The sequence below is a fragment of the Fukomys damarensis genome, unplaced genomic scaffold, assembly GCF_012274545.1.
Source record: "Fukomys damarensis isolate Sample0158 unplaced genomic scaffold, DMR_v1.0_HiC HiC_scaffold_27, whole genome shotgun sequence".
Lineage (NCBI taxonomy): Eukaryota > Metazoa > Chordata > Mammalia > Rodentia > Bathyergidae > Fukomys > Fukomys damarensis.
This window is the reverse complement of record NW_022900939.1, coordinates 35,034,642-35,056,179: the sequence shown is the minus strand read 5'-3', so window position 1 is coordinate 35,056,179 and position 21,538 is coordinate 35,034,642. Positions and strand designations below refer to the sequence as shown.

General features: G+C 42.0%; 1 protein-coding gene across 1 annotated transcript in view; it reads left to right on the top strand.

Annotated features, from left to right (window-relative positions):
• Col12a1 (collagen type XII alpha 1 chain) overlaps nt 1–21,538 on the top strand; it is a 106,928-nt gene that overhangs the window by 83,286 nt on the left and 2,104 nt on the right. The window contains exons 51-64 of the mRNA XM_010617912.2: nt 2,992–3,141; nt 4,721–4,798; nt 6,159–6,245; nt 7,937–7,990; nt 8,519–8,614; nt 9,124–9,177; nt 9,493–9,546; nt 12,836–12,889; nt 14,298–14,369; nt 16,773–16,808; nt 16,915–16,981; nt 18,034–18,222; nt 19,140–19,208; nt 20,168–20,338. Coding sequence (XP_010616214.2) covers nt 2,992–3,141; nt 4,721–4,798; nt 6,159–6,245; nt 7,937–7,990; nt 8,519–8,614; nt 9,124–9,177; nt 9,493–9,546; nt 12,836–12,889; nt 14,298–14,369; nt 16,773–16,808; nt 16,915–16,981; nt 18,034–18,222; nt 19,140–19,208; nt 20,168–20,338 — 1,231 coding nt within the window. The remainder of the gene's footprint in view (nt 1–2,991; nt 3,142–4,720; nt 4,799–6,158; nt 6,246–7,936; nt 7,991–8,518; nt 8,615–9,123; nt 9,178–9,492; nt 9,547–12,835; nt 12,890–14,297; nt 14,370–16,772; nt 16,809–16,914; nt 16,982–18,033; nt 18,223–19,139; nt 19,209–20,167; nt 20,339–21,538) is intronic.

Below are 21,538 nucleotides of genomic sequence, written 5' to 3'. Positions count from 1 at the left end.
TTTTTTTTTTTTTTTTTTTTTTTTTTTGATACTGGGGATTGAACTCGGGTCCTTGCGCTTGCAAGACAGGCCATGGAACCGCTGAGCTAAATACCCGGCTCAATTTGATTCTTAAGTTAAAATTAAAAAAAAAAAAGAACTTTCCTTTCTTTGAGTAGGTTCAGCATGATTTCTAGTTCTACTTTCCAGGAAACTTGATTTCTTTCCAGAATTGTTAAAAATCCATGCATCAGATTCTTGATAAGGATGGTAGAGAACTCTTCATACAGCTGTAACGGAAGGTGGGGAGAAAGGAAAAGTAGCAATCTCTATATACTTGAGATTAAAATTTTAGATTTCCATATAGTGCAGTAAAATAAATTCCTCACTGGTAAAGCAAATTCTCGTTTGGAGAATGTTATTGGCTTCTACTGATCCTTACCTGATAAAAGATGTTGAATTTGGCAAAGTTCTTAACAGGCTTTTTATACCTATTAAACTTACATTTGAGACACATGCTGAGAAAGTCTATTTTATTTTTCCTTTCATACCCATTGGAGATATTGAGAATCTAATCTTAATAAACAACTGATAACCATTAGTAGCTATTTAAAACTTCCCAACTTTTATGAAATGTTTTACTTAATCCCGAAGGCAGTATTTTTTAGAGGTCCAGGACGGTAGTAATTAATTATTCCAAATCAAGATAATTTTTTGACGTCCCCTTCTTTGTACTACTTTGTCTCCCCAAAGAGCTAGTCACATTCTTGGGTTTTATGTAGTTACCCTTCTTCTCACTCATTCTGTCTTTCCCCAAAGGTTCTCCTTTGTTTTCCCCCCTAATCTGCTCCCTTTCACTTTTTCCTGTTCTTTTTCACTACTTTTTTTCTCCTCCATTCTTTAACCTCGTTGTTTTCATGTGTGTGCACACGGTACTGGGTATTGAACCCAGGGACTTTATCCTGAGCTACATCTCGACTTCATTTTTCCTATTTTGATACAGGGTCTCTCTAAGTCTCTAAATTGTCAGACTGGGCTCAAACTTTCAATCCTTCTGACTCAGCCTCCAGAGTGCCAGGATTACAGGGAGTGTTGCCGTGCCTTCATTCTTTTTTTAAAAACAACTTTATTGAGACATCATTGATATATAAAAATTGCATCTATTCAAGGTATATGAAGGAGTGTTTTGACATATGTAAACATTATGATCTTAATTAACTAATTAATATATTTATGACTTCTATAGAGTTACCATTTTTGTGTGTGTCTTGACCCATTTTGTAAAACTTCCTTCACTGATCCCATCATTCAGTTGCATTCTTTACCAAGCCAAGGACTTAAGTACTCCTCTTTTACTTTCCTGGACTGAAATTCTTCAATCTCAGATGAGAAGAAAATTAGTGATGATGGTAGGGAAAGGATCGCCTAGAGAGAAGAGGCTAGCCGAGAGTTTAATTAGGGTGACAGCCATTACTTCTTGTGAATTCTCTTGAAAAGCTTTGTGTGTGTGTGTGTGTGTGTGTGTGTGTGTGTGTGGCTTCTTCTATTGTTAGGAGATGAGATAGCTCCATAAAGGGAAGAGCTAGAGGAGGTGAAACTTATAGTCTGAGAAATTGGCAGAACCCGGAAGGGAGGGAGGTGCCAAGGCAGGTCTTTATTTCCTTCTAGTAGTCTGTGACTCCCAGAGTTAGAGGGTCACCGCCCTAAGTGGACTTCCCTAGGTGGTGGAGACAGTGGTCTAGAGAGCAAGATGTGACTGCACGTATTTGAAGAACAATAGAACACACTGAATAAATTACAGCAAAAAGTGTTTTTAGAATATGCTTCTTTATGCTTAGCATTGGATGACAAATGTATTTGGAATGATTTTGATACAAATTAAAGTAGTTTTGATTTTGGATACCGTGGTTTTCTACAGTTTGTGAATGTTTATTTCTGTTACTGTTCATATAAGAGCCAATAAAAAGTTCTAATTCTTATTAGACAATAAATGCCCTGAAAATGCTTGTATGATGTTAATGTTGAATACAGTGTTAGTTGATCACCTAGAGGGCATTTGAACTTTAGTAAGCTAGGTATCACTTGTGTATAAAAATAATATGTAATTCATATTTACCATAGATGTGATAAACTAATATTTTGCTGGTGGTTCCATGTGGGATAAATATTTAGTTTTAAAATGAAACTTTTGAAATTTTTCTCATTCTTCTTAACTTGGAACATTTAAGAGAATATCTGTACCTTTTAACTTTCTGCCAAACTTTTCAAAGTAATCATCCATTGCTTAGCTGAGCATTTGTGCTAAGTGTAAACTCTGAACATAATCATAAAGTCAAAGATTATCCCAAACTATTCTTTCCATTGTTAAAGTACAAATGTCTCGTTACTTATTTATATTAATGGAGTTCTTAACATTGTGTGTGTTCAGTAGCAGCAGACACAAAATAAATCAGCATATGTTTCTCTCCTTAAAAAGGATTCGATCCTGAATGCTGTTGATTCTCAGAACTGAAATGCCATGGAGAACAGACTAGTTCTTTACACGACACGTATCTCTATGGCATGTAGGTTAGTTTTGGTTGACATTGGGAAATAACAAAGCAAACATTTAATTTAGCAAATTTAGTATAAGACACCATAGGCTGCTTTGTAGTGAGTATAATTTGTAAATGATTTTTAAACCTTTGATTGGGTAGTTCCTCATACAAAGTCATTTTATCTACTAATCGCCTCTGGTCATCTGCTTAAGCCTCATAGTGGGAAAATAAGGAATGATGGCTGCATGTGTGGACAATAGAAACAGACTCAGAGGGCTCTGTCCATCTGTCTTTCGGTTGTTAATACATGACGTCATTGACATTGCAACCTGGTTCTTGGATTTTTCATCCAACACTCTGTTTGAGTTGTGAATGGTTTCCGAAATACTTTTGAAAAATTCTGTGATCTGAAATATGCAAAAGTTGGCTAATTTTTTGGCAGAAATTTTACAGTGGAAACAAATTATCTTTTTAGGTTCATATTGTAGTGACTTCGAAAAGTGTTAAGATTTACATTGACTGCTATGAAATTATAGAAAAAGACATCAAGGAAGCTGGAAATATCACAACTGATGGTTATGAAATTCTTGGAAAACTACTGAAAGGGGAAAGGAAATCAGCCACCGTAAGTAATACATTTCTGTATTTCTTTTTTTTTTTCAGCTTTAATTGAGTTTATTGGTGCATTTTAGGGATACAGTACAGCTACATTCATTGTTGTGATTTTGTACCTCTACATGACAGGTCTTGGTTCTCATTTTTTCCCCTTACCTCTGCCCTCCCTTCACCCCCTCCTCCCCTCCCCATCTACAAACACTTTATTTTCATCTTTTCATTTCTTGATACCTCGTGTTGATAATTGACATGAAAGTTTTGAAATGGCTCAATGTGTTTTATTTATGTTTTACTCAGTCAGATTTAAGCTGTCATATTTGTTGGTCAGAGACAATACAAATAGTTGTCAACACATCCAGTGAAATCTAAAACAGTTGCTCATTTCTTCTTCCGAGATGGTATTTGGTAATGCAAATTTGTAATATGGACACGAGGTGTGACGGTGACTACAGCTCTGTCTGGTCACCCAGGAGTCACTGGTGTCTCCCCGAAGGGTCAGTGCTGCCGGGCAGACAGCTGGCACTTAACTCTTCAGTTCAAGGCAGGAACTCACCAATCCTGTTTGTAAATGTGATCTAATCATAAAGACTCAACAATGTAAAGTGTCTTTGGGACCAAACTAAGTTCACATTAAGTGTCAATTAATAAACGTTGCACTATATAAGCCGAGCTAAATTTCTTTGGCTTTTTTGTACTACTTTTTATATCATTATTTAATTTAGCTTCCTTCCATAGGCAGGATTTTCTTCTAAATTCAAAAGGGAAAGCTTTTAGTATGCAACATAGAGACAGTTCAAATTTAATTTGATTGTGATGAAAGGCCAAACTTTTTGTTGAATACTGAACTTCATGAGAAAATAAGAACAAGCCGGGTGTGGTGGCTCACGCCTGTAATCCCAGCACTCGGGAGGCTGAGGCAGGAGGATCGCTGTGAGTTCAAGACCAGCCTGGGCTACACAGTGAGTTCCAGGTCAGTCTCACTACATAGTGAGAACCTGTCTCAAACCCCCCCACCCAAAATAAAAGAAATAAAAGGCAATTATATGTTTTTTTTAAAAAAAATACTGATTATGTCTATACAATCCTTTCCTTTGTGTCAAAAGAGTGATTTTTTAAACTGGAGAAAGAAGGCCTGTGCTATATTGAAATAGTTAAGTTGAGTACCATGAGAAAAGTTATTAATCAGCCCCTAGGTAACAACTTCTAAAGAAGAAATGCATCAATTGTAGATTAAGAAGGAATCGATTCTTTAATGTTGCTTTTTATGCAATAGTGGTACCTTAAAAGCTGATTTAAATGTGCTTCGTCTTCAAGTTTAAGTATAAAAATTAATGTTTTCTTAAGAAAAACCAAATTCATTCAAATATTTCATTTTAATCAAAGGAATGAATCAGGAGTCAGACTTTCCCCCACACACTTCTCTTGAGTATATTTTTATGTTCTTTCCTTATGAAGGAAAAGTCACATTGTTCCCAAGGGCTCTCCCCCTGAGAGTCTGTGTGAGAGAGCAACAAAGGCTAAATGCACAAACATTAAGAGGAAATGGTTTTCATGCATATTTAGCTGAGGTTGCTGTTGCTTCTCTGCAGTTCCAAATCCAGAGTTTTGACATTGTCTGCAGTCCTGTGTGGACCAGTAGAGACAGATGCTGTGATATTCCCTCTAAGGTAAGTACAGTGGGGTTGAACAGGGAGAACCTTTGTGGTACAGATGGTCTGGGACCGGAAGTAGTACTCAGAAGCTGCATCTCCAGGTTGGAGCCAAGGGACACAAATGTGTCTGCTCCTCAGCAACCACAGCCCAGACTAGCGCCTGTGTTTCCTCCCCTCTCCAGTGAGGAATGCACAAGTCTTATCTGGAATCCCTCTCCCGCGGTCAGAAAGTCCCTCTGAGTCAGCATGTCTGATTCCTATACTCACTGCAAAAACCTTCCTACTGCTTATAAAATATCGGCACTTTACAGAATACACAGTCACCTTGCTGGACAGCTGAGGTTTTTTATATGAGAGAGACAACATTTCTTTTTGAGATGATGGTTGTTCTCCGTAGTATCTGTGTTTGCGAAGTTGAACATTGATAATGGGGTTGAATTTTCTCAAAGTACTGCATATACCCACAAAAGGAGTGTGCACTGTAGAGCTAACAAGTATTTATTCTGTGTGCTAGGGTTCTAACACACAGTGTTTGTGTTTGTGTCAGACTTTATTTTTCTTGCCATTGTTCCCTAGATGGTATGGTATAGCAACTACTCGGAGCATTTATACTATATTAGTAATCGAGAGGTGATTTAAAACAAACGGGGATGTGCGTAGATTATATACACATAATTGTATCATTCTGTGTAAGAGACTGAAGCATCCTTAGATTTTGAAATTTTCGCGGGACCTTGGAAACAGTGCTGTGGGCACCGAGGGTGATCGTGCCATGCTGGAGAGAGTGTCCTAGAATGGCAAAATATCAGGGTGCAGGCACGGCACGTCACGGCAGGTGAGATGCAAGCAGAGACCGCAGTGAAATGAGGGAGAAACCTTTGTGGGTTAGAAGGAAGCGCACTCCAGCTGGAAGGAGGGCGTGGCCTGAAGGTCACAACTGCTCTGAGCGTGTGAGAAGCAGGAAGTAGATCCAAGGGGCAGCAGCACCCACCCGCGGATGTGGGCAGTGAGGTGGGCAAGGTGGGAGAGGCCTGGGTCGCTGAAGATGTAGGGAAAGGGTTCTAGGCTTTTTTCTGAAGTTGATATAGAAGATCTGCAGCACTGCTTTAATACTGGATTATAGAAAATTGGATTAAGTTACCAGTGTCCCTCGTGGTTTTGTAAATGTGTCTTTGTAGTATGTGGTTTCCTCAAGTAAAGCATAAGAAAAGACATAAAGGGAGCAAATTTCCTTGCAAGGCTGTCGATAATGGTAATCAGTAAAGATTGTTTTTCCAAGTCGGGAAACAGACTTTCTTTTGTGCGTGGGTGGGGTAGGGGGTGGAAAGTCTCCCCCTGCCAAGTCCTTAAGTAAATAACCTTTTTTAAATTTCAGAGAGATGAAGCAAAATGCCCTGCTCTTCCAAACGCTTGCACATGTACACAGGACAGCGTTGGACCTCCAGGACCTCCAGGCCCTGCAGTAAGGAAACTGAAGTTGGCTTTTTATTTTGGAATCTTTGCTGGAATAGAGTTCAAGAGATGTCCCCATCCATCTGTGTTTTCTAGGATAGTGCAAGCTAAATGGAAGCCGTCTTTTATAGTATGTTTAGAGATCCGAAGTGGAGTAAATCAAGCAGGAAATTTGATTCTGATATTTGACACATCACTCCAACTACACAGGAAAAATGACATTGGCTAGACTTCACTTAAAGATACAAATCTGCGTTTCCACCTTGAATTCCATGGCTTTGAAAAATGCTTTACATCTCCTGAAAGTCTCTTGTATGCACGAAAGAGCATAGTTAAGAGCCTGACCCAAGAACAACTTGCTCAGAACCTAGAACGTGTGTATCTCATCACGCGAGTAGTGTAGAGAGAAGGTGACTTCCATATGTATGACAACTGAGTCAGCTGGGCATGGTGGCACCTACTTGTGCAGCAGTCAGAAGGCTGAGGCAGGAGAATTGTGAGTTCAGAGCCAGCCTGTATTCCACTGTGAGTCTGAGTCTGGCCTGGGCTGCATAGTGAGACCCTGTCTAAGCAAAAGCAAAAACCTAAACAAACAAACCCTGAGTGGGAGTACCAGAGCTTAAAATAACTTGAATGAGAAGGCTAAGACCAAGTCTACTCACAGGGGAAAGGGAAACTTCTATATTTCCGTGACAGAGCACGTGGGTCAGTGTGTAACTTCTCCATTCAGGCAGCCCAGGATCTGACTAGCCAGGGTCCCTTGACGAGGGCAAGCGAGGCAGCTCTAGTCTAAGCCTTTCTGGCTTCCTGTAAGAAAATGGGATGTCAGCCAGGGAGCAGCTCAGGGATTCTCCAAACACCAAATTTTGCTATACTTGGGAGAGAGCAAATCATGTAAGTTGATTGTAGGTTAATCACAGAGCAGCTTTTTATATACAGAATCAAAATGTCACTGATTAATATCTCTTTCTTTTAGTAACAATGACTTACCTGATTTAGGTGTATAATCAAAATTATATCCCGGATATGTCAATATTTTGAGAAGTGTTTTCCCTCTAGTTGTGAGGTTACATTACTGGGTGTTACTATCTGATGTACTTTGTCTTTATTCAGTGGTCTTTGAATTTCTGTTACTTAAGTATATATCTGAAGTTCTGAGAGATTCAAGATACTCTTCCGTTTGGATATTATTTTCCTTAAAGAATGTAACTCACATTCTTCTTACTATACTCAGCTTATGCTTGTTTTTCCTACTGAACTTCAAATTTTCAAGTGAACTTAAAATTTTGCTAACTACAAATTCAGACGGTAGAAACAAGACACTTAGAGTGTGCAGAGTTTTGAACACCCCTCTCTCCTCCATATTTGTATGAAACAATTTTTTTCCCACGCTGGGGATTATTCTTAGGGCCTTGTGCATGGTACGTAACTGCTCAGTGACTGAACTCAGGCCTGACCTGAAGTTTTTACTTCAGTGTTTTTGCAAGTAGCTGGGCAAGTATTAATTGTCTGATTTGTGCTCTCCTTGAAGCAATTTGTGTAAACCAACTTCTTTCTGCTTTTCTTTTTTCATTTGGTACCAGGGATTAAACTCAGGTCCTTGCGCTTGTGAGGCAGGAGGCAGAACCACTGAGCTAAATCCCCTGCCCTCTTTCTGCTTTTCTTGTGCTCACACTAAATGTGTTCTTCTGTATATTTTAGGGAGGACCTGGTGCTAAAGGTCCCAGAGGTGAAAGAGGTATCAACGGGGCAATTGTAAGTATATTTTAGAGCTCATTCACATGTTTGTCTCTCTGTCGAAGTCTGTTTGTTTACAAATTCTCACCAAGTGTTACGAGATGTGAGCAAGTCACACAAGTGACTCCCTCATCTCCTGGGTTTCAGGAATCCGTGTCTCGGATAATATCTTCTTAGCATAAAGGGACCCTGTAAATCTGATCCAGTGAGATTTGAGCTTTGTGCTCATGTGAATCTATATGAATATAAATATATGAATGTAATATATCTGATACATTTTATTGTTCCCAAAAAAATCCCCTTTTACTAGAACTTTTATGGAAATTTAAGTGCTCCTGTGAATTTATTGTACTTTCCACTTGCTCTTTTCTAATGCATAGTACAGGGAAGGCAAGACTGGCACGAATAAATGCTTTCACAGATGTACAGATGTCTAAACTGTGTGTGAAGTTCATAAGATTGAGTCCTAGAGTTACGAAGACGGGGTTCTGACTGTTTGCACCAGGGCCTTTCTTTCACTTGCGGTTGTTTCTCTCATGTCTATAGGGGCCTCCTGGTCCTCGTGGAGATACAGGCCCTCCAGGCCCCCAGGGTCCTCCGGGCCCCCAGGGACCCAACGGGCTCTCTATCCCTGGAGAACAAGTAAGCACCAAGGCTCTGTCTAGTACATGGGGATTGAGTTTAACTGGAAAATCTTCTATATTTTGCCAAGCTCAAATGTTTTCTCAGATAATTCACCAAGGTTAGTCACTGAGATGACGTCCTATGAGGATGGGTATTTTTGTCCGTAATAATATCTAATGGCGCAGAAATAATTATTGCTACTGACTTGACCTTTTAGAAATGTTCTTATAAGTGATGCATGTACCTCTTGTGTTAAACCATGCTAACGTTTCAAAGAAGGGGTATTATCATCCCGCAGTTACATAAAATTATTCTGTCCCATTGTATGTGGCAATTATCATACGACGTTTGTAATTTTAAAAGTGAGCATCAATCCCAAAAATGGCTTATTCATCTGCCTTCGGGAATTCTATCATCTGCCCGTCTTGGAGGCTTCCACTGGATTTACGAAGTGATGGGGGCATCGTCCCCTCTGCATTTCCTCTCTGTGTGGTGTCTGAGGACTGTCTCCCTACTGCTCTCCCCAGGGTCGCCAGGGAATGAAGGGTGAAGCCGGTGAGCCGGGACTCCCAGGCCGGACAGTGAGTTGCTGACCAGTCACGCGTTCTTTGAAAGTTGTCTCTGAACCACTTCAAAGTTCAACCAGGGTTCAGCAGCAGGATGTGTGCTGCATACCAGTTCTGTTTCATACCTGCTCCTAGTCTTCCTGTTTGCATCTGTGCGTTAACCAGATACCCGTGGGCTGGGCGTTGTGCGTGGCTCTGGTTTCCTGTTTCTTTTCTGAGTCCCTCGAACTTTATTTTTTAAAATAACATTTTGGAGAATAGCTGGAATTCTTTCACACAAGGGCAGTATATTAGAGCAGTCATTCCTCTTACTTGTTTCTTTCTGTGTAGGGGACCCCAGGAGTATCTGGCCCACCAGGACCAATGGGACCTCCAGGCGACAGAGTAAGTTTTCTAGGGCAGGATACAGTAATATCGGAAATGATCTCATACGGTTTGCACGGTTTACACATGTTGTGGAAGGCCGCACAGCCCAACATCCGATCCATCTCAAGCTCTGTGAAACAAATGAACAGGACTCTAGCAAAAATTTAATTTGGGGAATTTAAAAAATTTTACTAGATCTGGAAAAGGAGTTTTAATGGATGAGAAAGAGATTCAAGAACCTTAGCAAACTGTTCAAAATCTGAAAATTAAAATCTTTCCTGGGAGGCAGATGTCACATACTGGGAGAGTATCCTTGCCTTCCGTGACATTGTCTGTGAAGTTAGGACAGTCTCTTTAAGCACTCCCGAACCATTCGTAAGGCCTTGATGATGGGTAGAAAGGTGGTGTTTGAAAGGTACTCTGTCCAGCTGTGGAAGTTCTCCATGACTTAGGGGGAAAGGTTGGGGGAGGAACCCAATCTCTTCTGGATAAGGGAACAAGAAGTGTACGTGACCCCCACGGAAACATCTGCTTCTACAGGAGACCGGGAGGCTTCAACAAGAACAGCCTAGATCTTTTAGAATTGCTTGAAAGAATAGAAAACAAAACAAACAAAACTAAGGGTTTTTTTTTTTTTTGCATTTGTGGTTGAGACAGTAGTCTAAAATTCATCTGTATTTTGATCGCTCATATTACCAAGAAGCATGTCCAACTTGACACAAGGAGGATTTGATTCTGGTGTCCTCAGAAGGTCCGACCACCCCTACAGACCTCTGTGCTATCATTTAAATAGATGCTGTTTTTTTGTTTTTCAAAGCTGCCACAATGAGAAACAAGTCCTCCTGTGTGAGAGTGGCTGAAGGTACCTGCAGGTGCCCAAGACACAATAGCTGTCATTAAACATGTTGATTTGTTAATCTTAACATCTCCAAGTCACCATGGGCAGAGAGACAGAGAGGTCATTCAGAGGGCTGGAGGATTTTCCTAGATAATAAAAGATAATAGATGATAAGCCAGTGCACTTTATTCACTTCTGTGCCTTCTTTTGAGTTTGGAAGGGGGGGCAATGGAGGGAGGTGGTCAAAGAGAAAATTATATTCTCAGATCTGGAACGTGGAAGTAGTACAGGTGAATATATTCCTTTTATTCTTTGAGAGCAGTGCCACTCCTTGAGAGTGCTACTCCTATTTTTTTGTTTTAACTTTTATTTTACAATAAAACACAACGGTGAGAATGAAAGGGTGGCACTAAAAATCCTAGGACCCAGCCGTGATGCTGGGTGGACCCAAGGTTGGCAGAGCCTGTCACACCACTCCGTGCAGCCCAGTCCTTGGGAGGCAGCGCCAGGGCCACCATCACGATGGCCCCTCTGTCCCTGCAGAGGGCGCAGCAGGAGGGATTGTGCTTTTCTTCTCTAATCTGTGTTCAACTCTAGGGCGAGGCCACCCAAGTCTCTCCGGGGAAAGGCAGGAGCCCCTTCTCCCCTTTCACGCACAGCCAAAGTGCCTGCTGTTGCTCAGTAAACCACCAGCCACCCTGGAAGGAGGTGCACAGCTTGTGGGACACAGATTTTAGGTTTTGGGAATGGGGATCTCAGGTGGGGAAAAAAAAAACTTGCACTCAAAGGCAGAAGAGAGAAGAAAGCTCTGGGGCACTGTGAGGAAGGGGTGCGTTACCATGACCGCAGGTGGAGGCAGGACGCACGGGTTTTCTTCAGCACAGATGAGTTTCAAAATGAGGAACTGCTTTGGGTGCTGGTAGAAAGTAACAACAGAGCCACACTTAGAGACATCTGCTCGTATGTGAGAGTGATCGTTGGCTTCAGCCACTGTCACATAGGAGGACATGGCTCTCACTGTGGTGGCTTTGGAAAAAAAAAAGCATCCATTTAAATGATAGCACAAAATTCTTCAGGGGTGGACGGACCTTCTGAGGTCTGGAATCAAATCCTCCGTGTCTCAAGTTAGACAAGCTTCTTCTAAAGGAAGATGGTTGCCCAGGAATTTCGCTGGGTAACTGGAGAAAGGTGATTCAGGAATATGATACTTTTCTAAAAAATGAAGAGACGTGTGTGTGCTGTGCGGCTGTTGGAGAAACTTAGAAGAAATGCCGTTCTAACCCTCCACGCAGGACTATTGTACATTCCTCCCTGACGTGGCCCTCAGAAGCAATGTTGATGCGATAGCGGGTGGACTTGGGGGCCTGTTTTTTGTAAAGCAGGCCTAGATCTCTCAGAGAACAGCCTGCGATCTTCTCCACAGATATTTCTGAACGGAGTTTTTGGGGAAGGGGCAGTGGAAAATTTCTAACCAATTTTAAAGAACGAATTTAAACTTCTACATAAAATCAGTGGGCTACTAAGAGGTGTGGATCTTCATCAGGAATTCACATAATCCTGAATGGGGCTAGACTCCGAGCCTGTGGATGTGATGATCGCACCTCCTCTCTGCAGAAAAGGAGACAGAAATCTCCTCTGGCTGCGTAACGTGGCAACCAAAACAATAACCTGACTCAGAAATCCTAGGCTGGATTTCAGAGACCCCTCGTTGGCGTGAAAGCTAACTAGGTAGAAGTAACTCCCTGCGGGCAGAGGGCACTTGGAAATAAAAACGTGCAGTGGACAGAGTCTGTGGCGGGAGGCTGCTCCGCTCTCTCCAGTCAGCTGAGAGACGCAGATGCAGCCCTGGGCTACATTTCGTGTGAGATGAGCCGGGCCGGGAGCCGGGATGTTGAACGGCTCGTCCTGAGGACAGAGCTTCCATCTTTTTGGGTCCAGAGTGGGTAAGGCATCTTGCTTCTCTCTGGGAGGAGACGCATTCCCAAGAGTGGAGAGAAACTGCCCTGCCCCGGCAGCCTCACAGCTGCTGCGGAAATGAAGAGCGCTGTTTTCTAAGCGTGCGTCTCCTGCATCCTGTCTGACACGCTTGCTTTTCTCAGCAGCATGCCTGCCACCACTCTGCCCCTTCCTGGGCCACTTTGTGGATGGTGACTTCTTGGTAGAAAGGGTCAGTCTTTCCTTAGCCTTCTTCTTCTTATTTATTATTATTATTATTATTAATAGTAGTAGTACCGGGGATTGAACTTGGGACCTTCCACGTGTGAAGCAGGCAGCGGAACCACTGAGCTAAATCCCCAGCCCTCCTTAGCCTGCTTTATACTCTTACAAGAGCAAAAGGCAGTATCTTCAGAAATTGGCCAGATTCTTCTCACCATCCTTTTACCTTTAGTGACCTGTGGGTTGTCTTTTTTTTTCCCCTCATTTGATAATTACCTTCCTAATCTGCAATCAATTTTATTTTTTCAATAGGGCTTCACTGGAAAGGACGGTACAATGGGACCCAGAGGCCCCCCTGGACCACCGGTAAGAGCTGAATGGCTTGTGGTGTCCTGTGTCCCCCAACCTCTTAGCCCACACTTCTACCTTGGTAGAGAAGAGCCAGGGAGCTTGATTTGAGGTGCACTGCATCTGTGCTGCAGGGCATAAATGTCAACGGAGGCATTTGTTTTCATTTTGCTAAATAAAAAATGTTCAGGAAAACAGATGTATTTAATCAAATTATATCCCCCCCAAAAAAAGAAAAAAAAAGTCCCAATCTGATTTAGCCACCGGCTAGTGAAGGCCTCCCAACCACCGGCTGGGTTGCGTGATCTCCATGGCTGCCTCCTGTTCTAGAATTTTCAGTCTCCGAGGCTCTGATGTTTGAATGTCAAGGACGTTTATTAGTGAGCAGCTATCAGTCATTCCTAGGAAGTAGGTTTCATCCACCACTGAAAACAAAGAGTCTTCTCGTTAACATCTGTGGGGAAATTACTGAAACCCATGATTGTGAAACGGACATTGGTGTTGTCCGCATTCAGGCGGGACCACAGCCAAATTGTTCGAGGTGATGGATGCTTACCGTGTCTATATGGTAGTGTATCAAGATCTGAGGACTTACGCTAGAATCATCTTATCACTTGCGCGTAATACCTACGTTTGCAGGCAAAGGAGTCATTTTCATTTGAAGTATCTACTACAGAGTTTAAAGTTTAAGTAGTAAATTTTCATTTGAAGTATCTACTACAGAGTTTAAAATTTGCAGGGTTAATGGAATCAGGATTGTTTTACGAAATCAGATGATTCCATTTTAAGGAAAAGTTAGGCATTATAACATGATGTATTGGACATTATGTATTGCAGACACTCTACTGAGGATGTGGTTAGAATGTCTTGAAGTTGTATTGGAAGCAACAGGGAGAAAATTTTCGGTTTGCTGAGGTAAAAAACACAGATGTGATAGTAGAAAACAGGAGTAGGGAGAAGTACCTAAGAAGGACAGGAATTTCCTGGCTGCCAGCAAGATTCCCAGAAGATGAGGGAAGGTGGCCTCCACTGTGCTAACTTAGCAATTTCATGCTCTGACTTTGGAGGGTTCTCTGGCTTTGAATTAGAAGCAGTCTACCAAATAGGAATGGCTTTCTGCAGATTCACTTTGTAACCAATTTACTGGGGTCAGGGTCTGTAAATTGTGAAACGGGTCATAAATATGCAGGTAATTTTTCAACTGGTCTCAAGATATATTTTAGAACTGCACAGTCTATAAAAACTGAACTGGGACTTTCAAGATTTTTTTTCCCCCTTGTGTTACCTTAAAATTTGGTTTTACTCCCCGCTTAATGTGTAATTATATGGTGTTTCCTTTAAAAGCTTTTAAACCTGGCTAGAGTTAGTTTATTGGGGCGGGATTTTCTCTTGGTTGTAACCTGCCCTTTGTTGGCCTGTGTTGTAGGGAAGCCCTGGCTCTCCGGGTGTCACAGGACCAAGTGGGAAACCAGGAAAACCCGGAGACCATGGCCGGCCAGTAAGTGGACAAACTTACTTCTCTACCTGCCTTGCTTTTCTTGCGTGGAGAAATGAAGAGAAATACAGGGCTGGGACATATGCAGGTTCTATCTGCTGTGGATGTGTTTGAAACATTTGTCGAGCCTGTCCTAAAGCCACAGATCTGAGTTGGCACAATTATAAAGCTTTTCTCGGTGGGTTGCTGTCGTATTCTGGGATGAAAATTGTGGTCATTGAATTTCTTTTAAAGGAGAATGGTATTATGAGCCGAGACGCGTTTGTCTGCACTGTATGAACAGTGCTTCAGAACCGGATCAGCAAAATGATTCTTTTTATTTAGAAGCTGCATGTTGTTTCAGACAAGAAAGCATGTGACAATGGAGCGTGGGGCCTCCATCCTTGGTTTGCAAGCGTCTGTTCTTTTAGCTTTAGTTGATGTTAATCCCAGAATTAAAGGATTTGCTGGGCTGGGGTTGCAGCTCAGAGGCAGACTGCTTGTCTAGTGTGTCCCTCGGTTTGATTCCCAGCACTTCAAAAAAAAAGGGATTTATCAACTTTAGTTGGTCATTTCTCTTTTTTAATGATCCTTCCCCAATTTATACCCGATTTAAATTTCTCTTACTCAGATGCTTCGTTTGAAAATTGAGATAGTATCGTAGAGATGAGGTTTTCAAGTTAGCATCGCCAAAGCTGTATTGCAAGCTTCTGGAATGTCCAGAAGTATTTGCAATGACTACTGGGCTTCACACCCTTTATACACTTTACTTTATTTGTTCGTATTTATTTCACCTTACAGATGCAGCTGATGCTGCTAGATGCCTGAAAGTAGAATCTGCAGCTTTGACTTGAAATATGACCTCTGAGCACCGGCAATAAAATTTATTTCTACAAAAGGCCCATTCTAGAGTATCCATAAATTTAAAAATCAGAAAAATGTCAAAATAGCAAATATAAAAAAATTCCCTGCAATTTGCAAAAAAAAAAAACACCAAAAAACAAAAAACAAAAAACCTCCACATTAAATAATATCAGCGTTTCCATAAACTTCTAACGCTTTTGGCAAAGAGATAGTAGAGTCAAGTTTTTCTTATGAAAGCTGTAATTTGGTATGGCGCAGCGAGCGGGACAGGTCCCTGCCATCACAGACATGCAGAGGGGCCTGAAGGTGAGCTCAGCGTGAGTGAGTGACAGAGCCCTGGGCTGAAGGGACAGGGAGAAACAAGAGATAGAGCCCTGGGCTGCAGCGTACAGGTAGCTGTTCCAGACACCGCAGGTACGCAGGGGACCTCACCGAGAAGTGTCACTGGAATGAGGAAGGGAGCCCAGTGTTAGATCTGTAGGAAGAGGCTTCGGGCAGAGGGAACAGCATGACTTAAAGCCCTGTGTAAGGCCTGAGCTTGGAATATGAAAGGAACGTCCAGGAAACATGGCCACCTGAAGGGATGGGGACCAGGGGGAGGAAGATAAAGGTCAGGAAACTGGGCTGAAGTGGCCAAGTGGACAACCTGACCCATGATAAGGAATTTTTACTTTATTCTAAGTAGGGTAGGAAACTCGCTGAGCCAGAGGAGTGACATGATCTAATTTCTGCTTTGAAAAAAAAAATCAAAATCATTCTGGTTTCAGTGTGGATAACTAGGGAGGGGCAACTTGGGAAGCAGGACCCTGGGATCGGTGAGGTCTTGGTTTGGGTCGCGGTGGTTTCCATGGAGATAGTAAGAGGTGCTTTGGTTTGAGATCCTGTCTGAACCTCAGATTTGTCAGCGGTTGGGATGTTCCTTCTGTTGGCAGCCCGGAACCGTGTCACTGAAAGACAAAAACTTCCTTCACTTAAGGAAACCTCTGTCCAAGACCTCTCCTGGCCACGAGACGCCTGTGACTGAGCAGAGACGAAGACTCAGGGGTTGTGTTAGGTGTGAAACCATCTGGGTTGAGTTATTTAATCCGGGGAGCTCCCGGTTTCTTTTCCACCTGGTGCACAAAGATTCCCTGGAAGAAATTGGAGATTTATGTTTAGCCAAGGGTCTGACAAAAGCCCGCTGGTTCTTAGTGATGCTGACTGCAGGCTGACTTCCTGGATAGTCCCTGAGAGCCAGGTGATCGGAACAGCTGACCCTGTGAAGCATGGTGGCACAGGTGTGATCTTCACTTGTGTCTTGGCCTCAGCCCTGCACTGTGCATGGCATTACAAGACGCATGCGTGGTGCATAACTTCTCTGTCAGCGGCCATAAAATTCACCTCTGAGCATATTTTGGAGGGCACATGCTTCTCCGAAGAGCTGGAGAGATTAGATTCCTTTTAAGAGAAAAGCAAAGTGTGAGCAATATGGATATAAATGTGACGTGTCACTTCATTAGTTCATTAGACTGCAGGACTGTTTCAGCTTGTCCGTTCGTGATATGTGAAATTCCTATATTGCAGGGCCCATCCGGGTTAAAAGGAGAGAAAGGCGATAGGGTATGTATTCCTTAAAATTTGACTTATACTTATTTTTCACGTTAAACGTTGAAATCTGAAGCTGCAGCGATAATGTGCTGACGATTCTCTCGGTTTAATTAACCAGGGAGACATCGCTTCCCAGAACATGATGAGAGCAGTGGCAAGACAAGTCTGTGAGCAAATGATAAATGGTAAAGTTTCCCTTCTTTTCACTACACAAATGGTTTTAAATCAGTGGCAGGGAAATGCAGAGCTTGAGTCGTAAAGTTTCTAAGATTTCTATTTCTATTTCACTCTTGGGGAGTGCTTGCTTTTCTCAGTGTTTTTTTTTTTTTTTTAATCTGATTCTACAAAGCAAATGATAGTTTTAAGATTGTCACTAAGGTAAAAGAATAACCCAGGGCAATATAATGGCCTGTTATTTCTATATTCAATCCAGTACAAAATCATACTTTTAGGAGTTTCAGTTTCCATATTAGGATTTTTAATGAGTTTAATCAGGGTATGGTGGGAAACAGCAGGCTTTTTAAGTTCTAAGACATTGAGTCCCTCAAGTTATGGCCTTTAAGTTGTTCTATGATGTAAAGGAAGGAGACCCATCATAATGAATTCGGTCATAGAAATTTCAGTGGGGACCTTTTGCTCCTTATTTTTCACAGGTTCTTCTTACTCCCATGAGGCCTAGTAAAAATAATGCCCAGTGCCTGCAAACTGAGCGCAAGCCTTACCCTCAGGGCCGCTCCTTGAAGAAGTTTTAATCAGTGTTTCTCAAAGCTTGATCCAGAACACTTGCCCTAAAATCACCTATGCTGTTTGTTAGGAGTGAGTTTGTAGGCCACACCCTGAAGCACATGAGTCATTGTCTCTGGAGATGGGGCCCAGAGATGTGTATTTCCCAACATAGCCATCGGTGATTCCCATATTCAGTAAAACCTGATTATTATTGCCTCAGGTACATACAAACATGTTACAGTTCTGAATTTTAAAAAGGTTCTTTTTTGAGCCTCATTATTTGGTGTCCCTTAAGATGATTTCCAAGCTGCCTTATACCTCAACAACACCTTCTGTGGAAGTGATTGTTTATCAGGGATCTGGAGTGTCTTCTCTAATTTGGCGGTGCTAAGCACAGAATGTTTTGTGGTGGGAAGCGGCTTGGAGACGGGTTTCACTGAGGCAAAGTGACTTCCCTCCCTGACTGCTTCCTTTTGGGTGTCCTACTCACAAGCCTCCTTTCTATTTGCAGGTCAGATGAACAGGTTCAATCAGATGCTGAATCAGATTCCAAATGATTACCACTCCAGCCGCAACCAGCCGGGCCCTCCGGGTCCTCCAGGGCCACCTGGCAGTGTCGGGGAGAGAGGAGAACCAGGGCCCGGAGGGCGACCGGGCTTCCCGGGCACGCCAGGGATGCAGGGGCCTCCTGGGGAACGAGGTAAGCATTTCTGGCTGCTACACAGATACCGGGAGAAGCTTGCGAGTGTAGGAACGAAGTCAGGTAACTGCTTTCTGTAGTCTTGTTTTGACAGTCCCCAGAGAACCCTCTGTCCCTCACCTTGGCTCCTTTAGGAGACCTGTAGGCCAGAGAGGTCTGTCTCTTAGAAACCAGGATGCTCTGCGCAGCTCTCAGTAAAGATGTTGCCTTTTTCTCATTTTTTTTTTCTCTTGTTGTTAGTGGGAAATACTGAATCTTGGCAAACTAAATCTGGCACCAAAATCTTGCTGTGACCATGGCAGGAGTCAAACAGCAATGGAATTCACTTAAGCAGCCCTGTAGTTTCAGATCCAGATTTTTTCTGTTCCTTTACTCAGGGCCTGGCATGGGTCTTGTGTGTTTGTTTGACTTTAATTTCATGGTAGATAAGTGCAACTGAAGGAAAAGAAAAAAATAGAATTTTCTGATTCCAGATGGTTCAGGACTCGGGAGGAAACCTTAGTCAAAGGAGTAGTTAATATCTAAGAGAAAATTTAGATATTTCTATAATTTGGGTAGTTTGGATTCCATACAAATGGAGCTACTAAAGACAAGGTCCCCTTTAAGATCCTTTTTCCTATGCTATAACTATTCGTTCGGGATTTCTGTTCTTAATTACTATTTAAAATATATTAGACATTTGTTTCCTTCAAATAATTTTCCCCCTGATTTGTAGCCAGAGTTGTTTCTTGGCCATGAATCTGGAATTACACAAATGTCTAGAAAGAACTTGGCTCTAAGAGTGAACTTCTGTGAAAAATTAGTTTCTCCTTTCACTAAGGAAATGAATTCCTTGTACTGAGTATTGTCAGTACAGACACAAAGTGCACAATTGCAGATAATCTTGCCCTGTGCTTTCTCTTCTTGTCTTTCCTTAGGCTTAACAGGAGAGAAGGGTGAAAGGGGTGTCAGCTCCCCGGGACCTCGAGGGCTGCCTGGTCCTCCAGGTAAGTTTCTCAGAATGAGAAACAGATAACGGTGTAAGTAAGAGAGCACCCAGGTCCCAAGAGATCCACAACTTTATCTCGCTAGTTTGGGGCAGCCATACCTTGATAGTATGATTTTAGCAGATCATTTTTATGTTCCTTTTGTTCAAACAAGCAAACAAGCTGAATGTGTTGTGTTAGACATTTACTGTAACTAATATGTGAGTGTTAGTGAAAGAGGGTTGCTGTTTTTGTTTTTAGGGAATTTCTACATGTTTTGTTTGGCTTCATAAGCCTTTAAGGACGGGATGGATACAGTCCTTATTTTTTCTCATAGATTTCAAGATGGGGCTTGTAGGCTAAAAAATGTATTAGAAGTCCTGACACATTGCAAAATTTCCTTTCTAGCCTCTTTTAGGATAGTTTGCAAAGAAATAACAGTTGTCCACTTTTTTGTGCACTGTGTTTGGTGGGTTGAAAGCAAAGCTTTTCTTTATTATAAAGAACTGAGGTCAGTCCTGTGGTTAAATCTGTACATTTATACTAATCATAAGTAAGCCTCACTTGATGCAGAAATAATACTTCTCGCTTCAGGTAATCTGGAGAGGGGGGCAGACACCTGTGTGTCTTCACGGAGGTCCTGCAGGAGCTGAGTGCTCAGATCCTCCCATATCTGTGAAGCAGGGGGCAAAGCACAGAACTCTCTGCTGTGTTTAGTTTGGCTGAATTCTTGCTCGATCAGTAGCCCCTTTGTAAGAATCACTGAAGTAGACTTCTGACGTTAACTCTTGATGAGGCACTGGCAAGAAAGTTCCGCCATACTCTCGTTCATAGTGGGGATTTCCCGAGGAAACAATTTCCTACTGTGGCTGTGAACAGTCTAGTTTTGCTATGGTGCAGTGTCACTCGCAGTGTCGCGACCGCCTCGAGAAGTATATTTAACCAGAGGGGAAATACCTTTGTTTTTCACTCCACACCAGGTCCTCAAGGAGAATCCAGAACAGGACCACCAGGGTCCACAGGTTCAAGAGGTCCTCCTGGGCCCCCTGGTCGTCCTGGAAACTCAGGTATCCGAGGACCCCCGGGTCCTCCTGGGTACTGTGACTCGTCCCAGTGTGCCAGCATACCATACAACGGGCAAGGCTACCCAGGTACGTTGCTGCCACTGTAGGAACCCAAACCCAGCTGAAGAACCTTGTGCAAATATAGGAAGATTGGTTTTATTCTGGAAGATATTAACTCTTTCAGTTTTGTATTTTGTTTGTATATTAACAGTGCTATCTATCTCCTAAAGCATAAAACACTATTTCATTGTTAGGATTTAAAGTAATTGCAGGTTTTCTCTTCCTTTTTTTCTACATTTATCAAAATCACATCGTAAATCCCTCCTTATTTTTCCTGGGAATCCAAGCAATGCTACCAGTTAACTTTTTTTTTTTTTTAAATCCAAAAAGGAACAGGGATTTGTTATAGGGACAGTTATAGAATGTCCAGAATAGATAAACTAATAACAGTGCAGGCAAATGAAAAATTCATTGTCCATGGAATACTTATTAAATTTGAGGCTTAATTTGTTCTAAGGTGTTGTTAATGAACCTCTGCTATTTGGCATTTATGGAGGATGGAAGTCTCCTCTGCCTGACTTTGGGAGTTATGAGGACCAGAGAGAAGTGTGTGAGACAGTAATGCTATGGTCAACAGTGACTTTTTCATTAGTGCACCTTCGGGCATCTTGCAAATTTAAAAAACGATACTGCTGTTTGATATGGTTTGCTACTAGCAAGTAGTGCATGAATAGTTGAATATGTAAATACCTATATATCTATATATTTACATGTACACCAGTGAACAAAAGCCATCATGAATCTTACTGTATTTTTCATACGCAACCCATTTGCAAAATTACCTTTCAGTTCTTTACAAAATCAATTTAAATTACCCCGGCCTTATGGCGTGTGGGGGATAAATGAAAATATATGGATATATATGTATATACTTTAACCATGACATAGGTAGATGGATGTGTATATATATATTTTTTGCATCGTAATTTGACTTTTAAAAACTATCATCTTTGACCTGTTTCAGGTTCCGGCTAACACATTTTCTAAGTCGCCAGTGCTGCTTACAGTTTGAATACATGAAAATCCTGTTTCTGAGATGTCTTGCGCACGTGCTTATTAGGAAATGAGTCTGTATGGAAATCTCACCACAGATATGGTTAACGAGCCGGGTCAACATCATAAAGGAGGGTGGAGGAGACTCTTTATACTAACTTGAAGGAGACAAAAACCAGTGGTGTCAGTCTGCTGCAATGATGCAGAAAACACACACACACACACACACACACA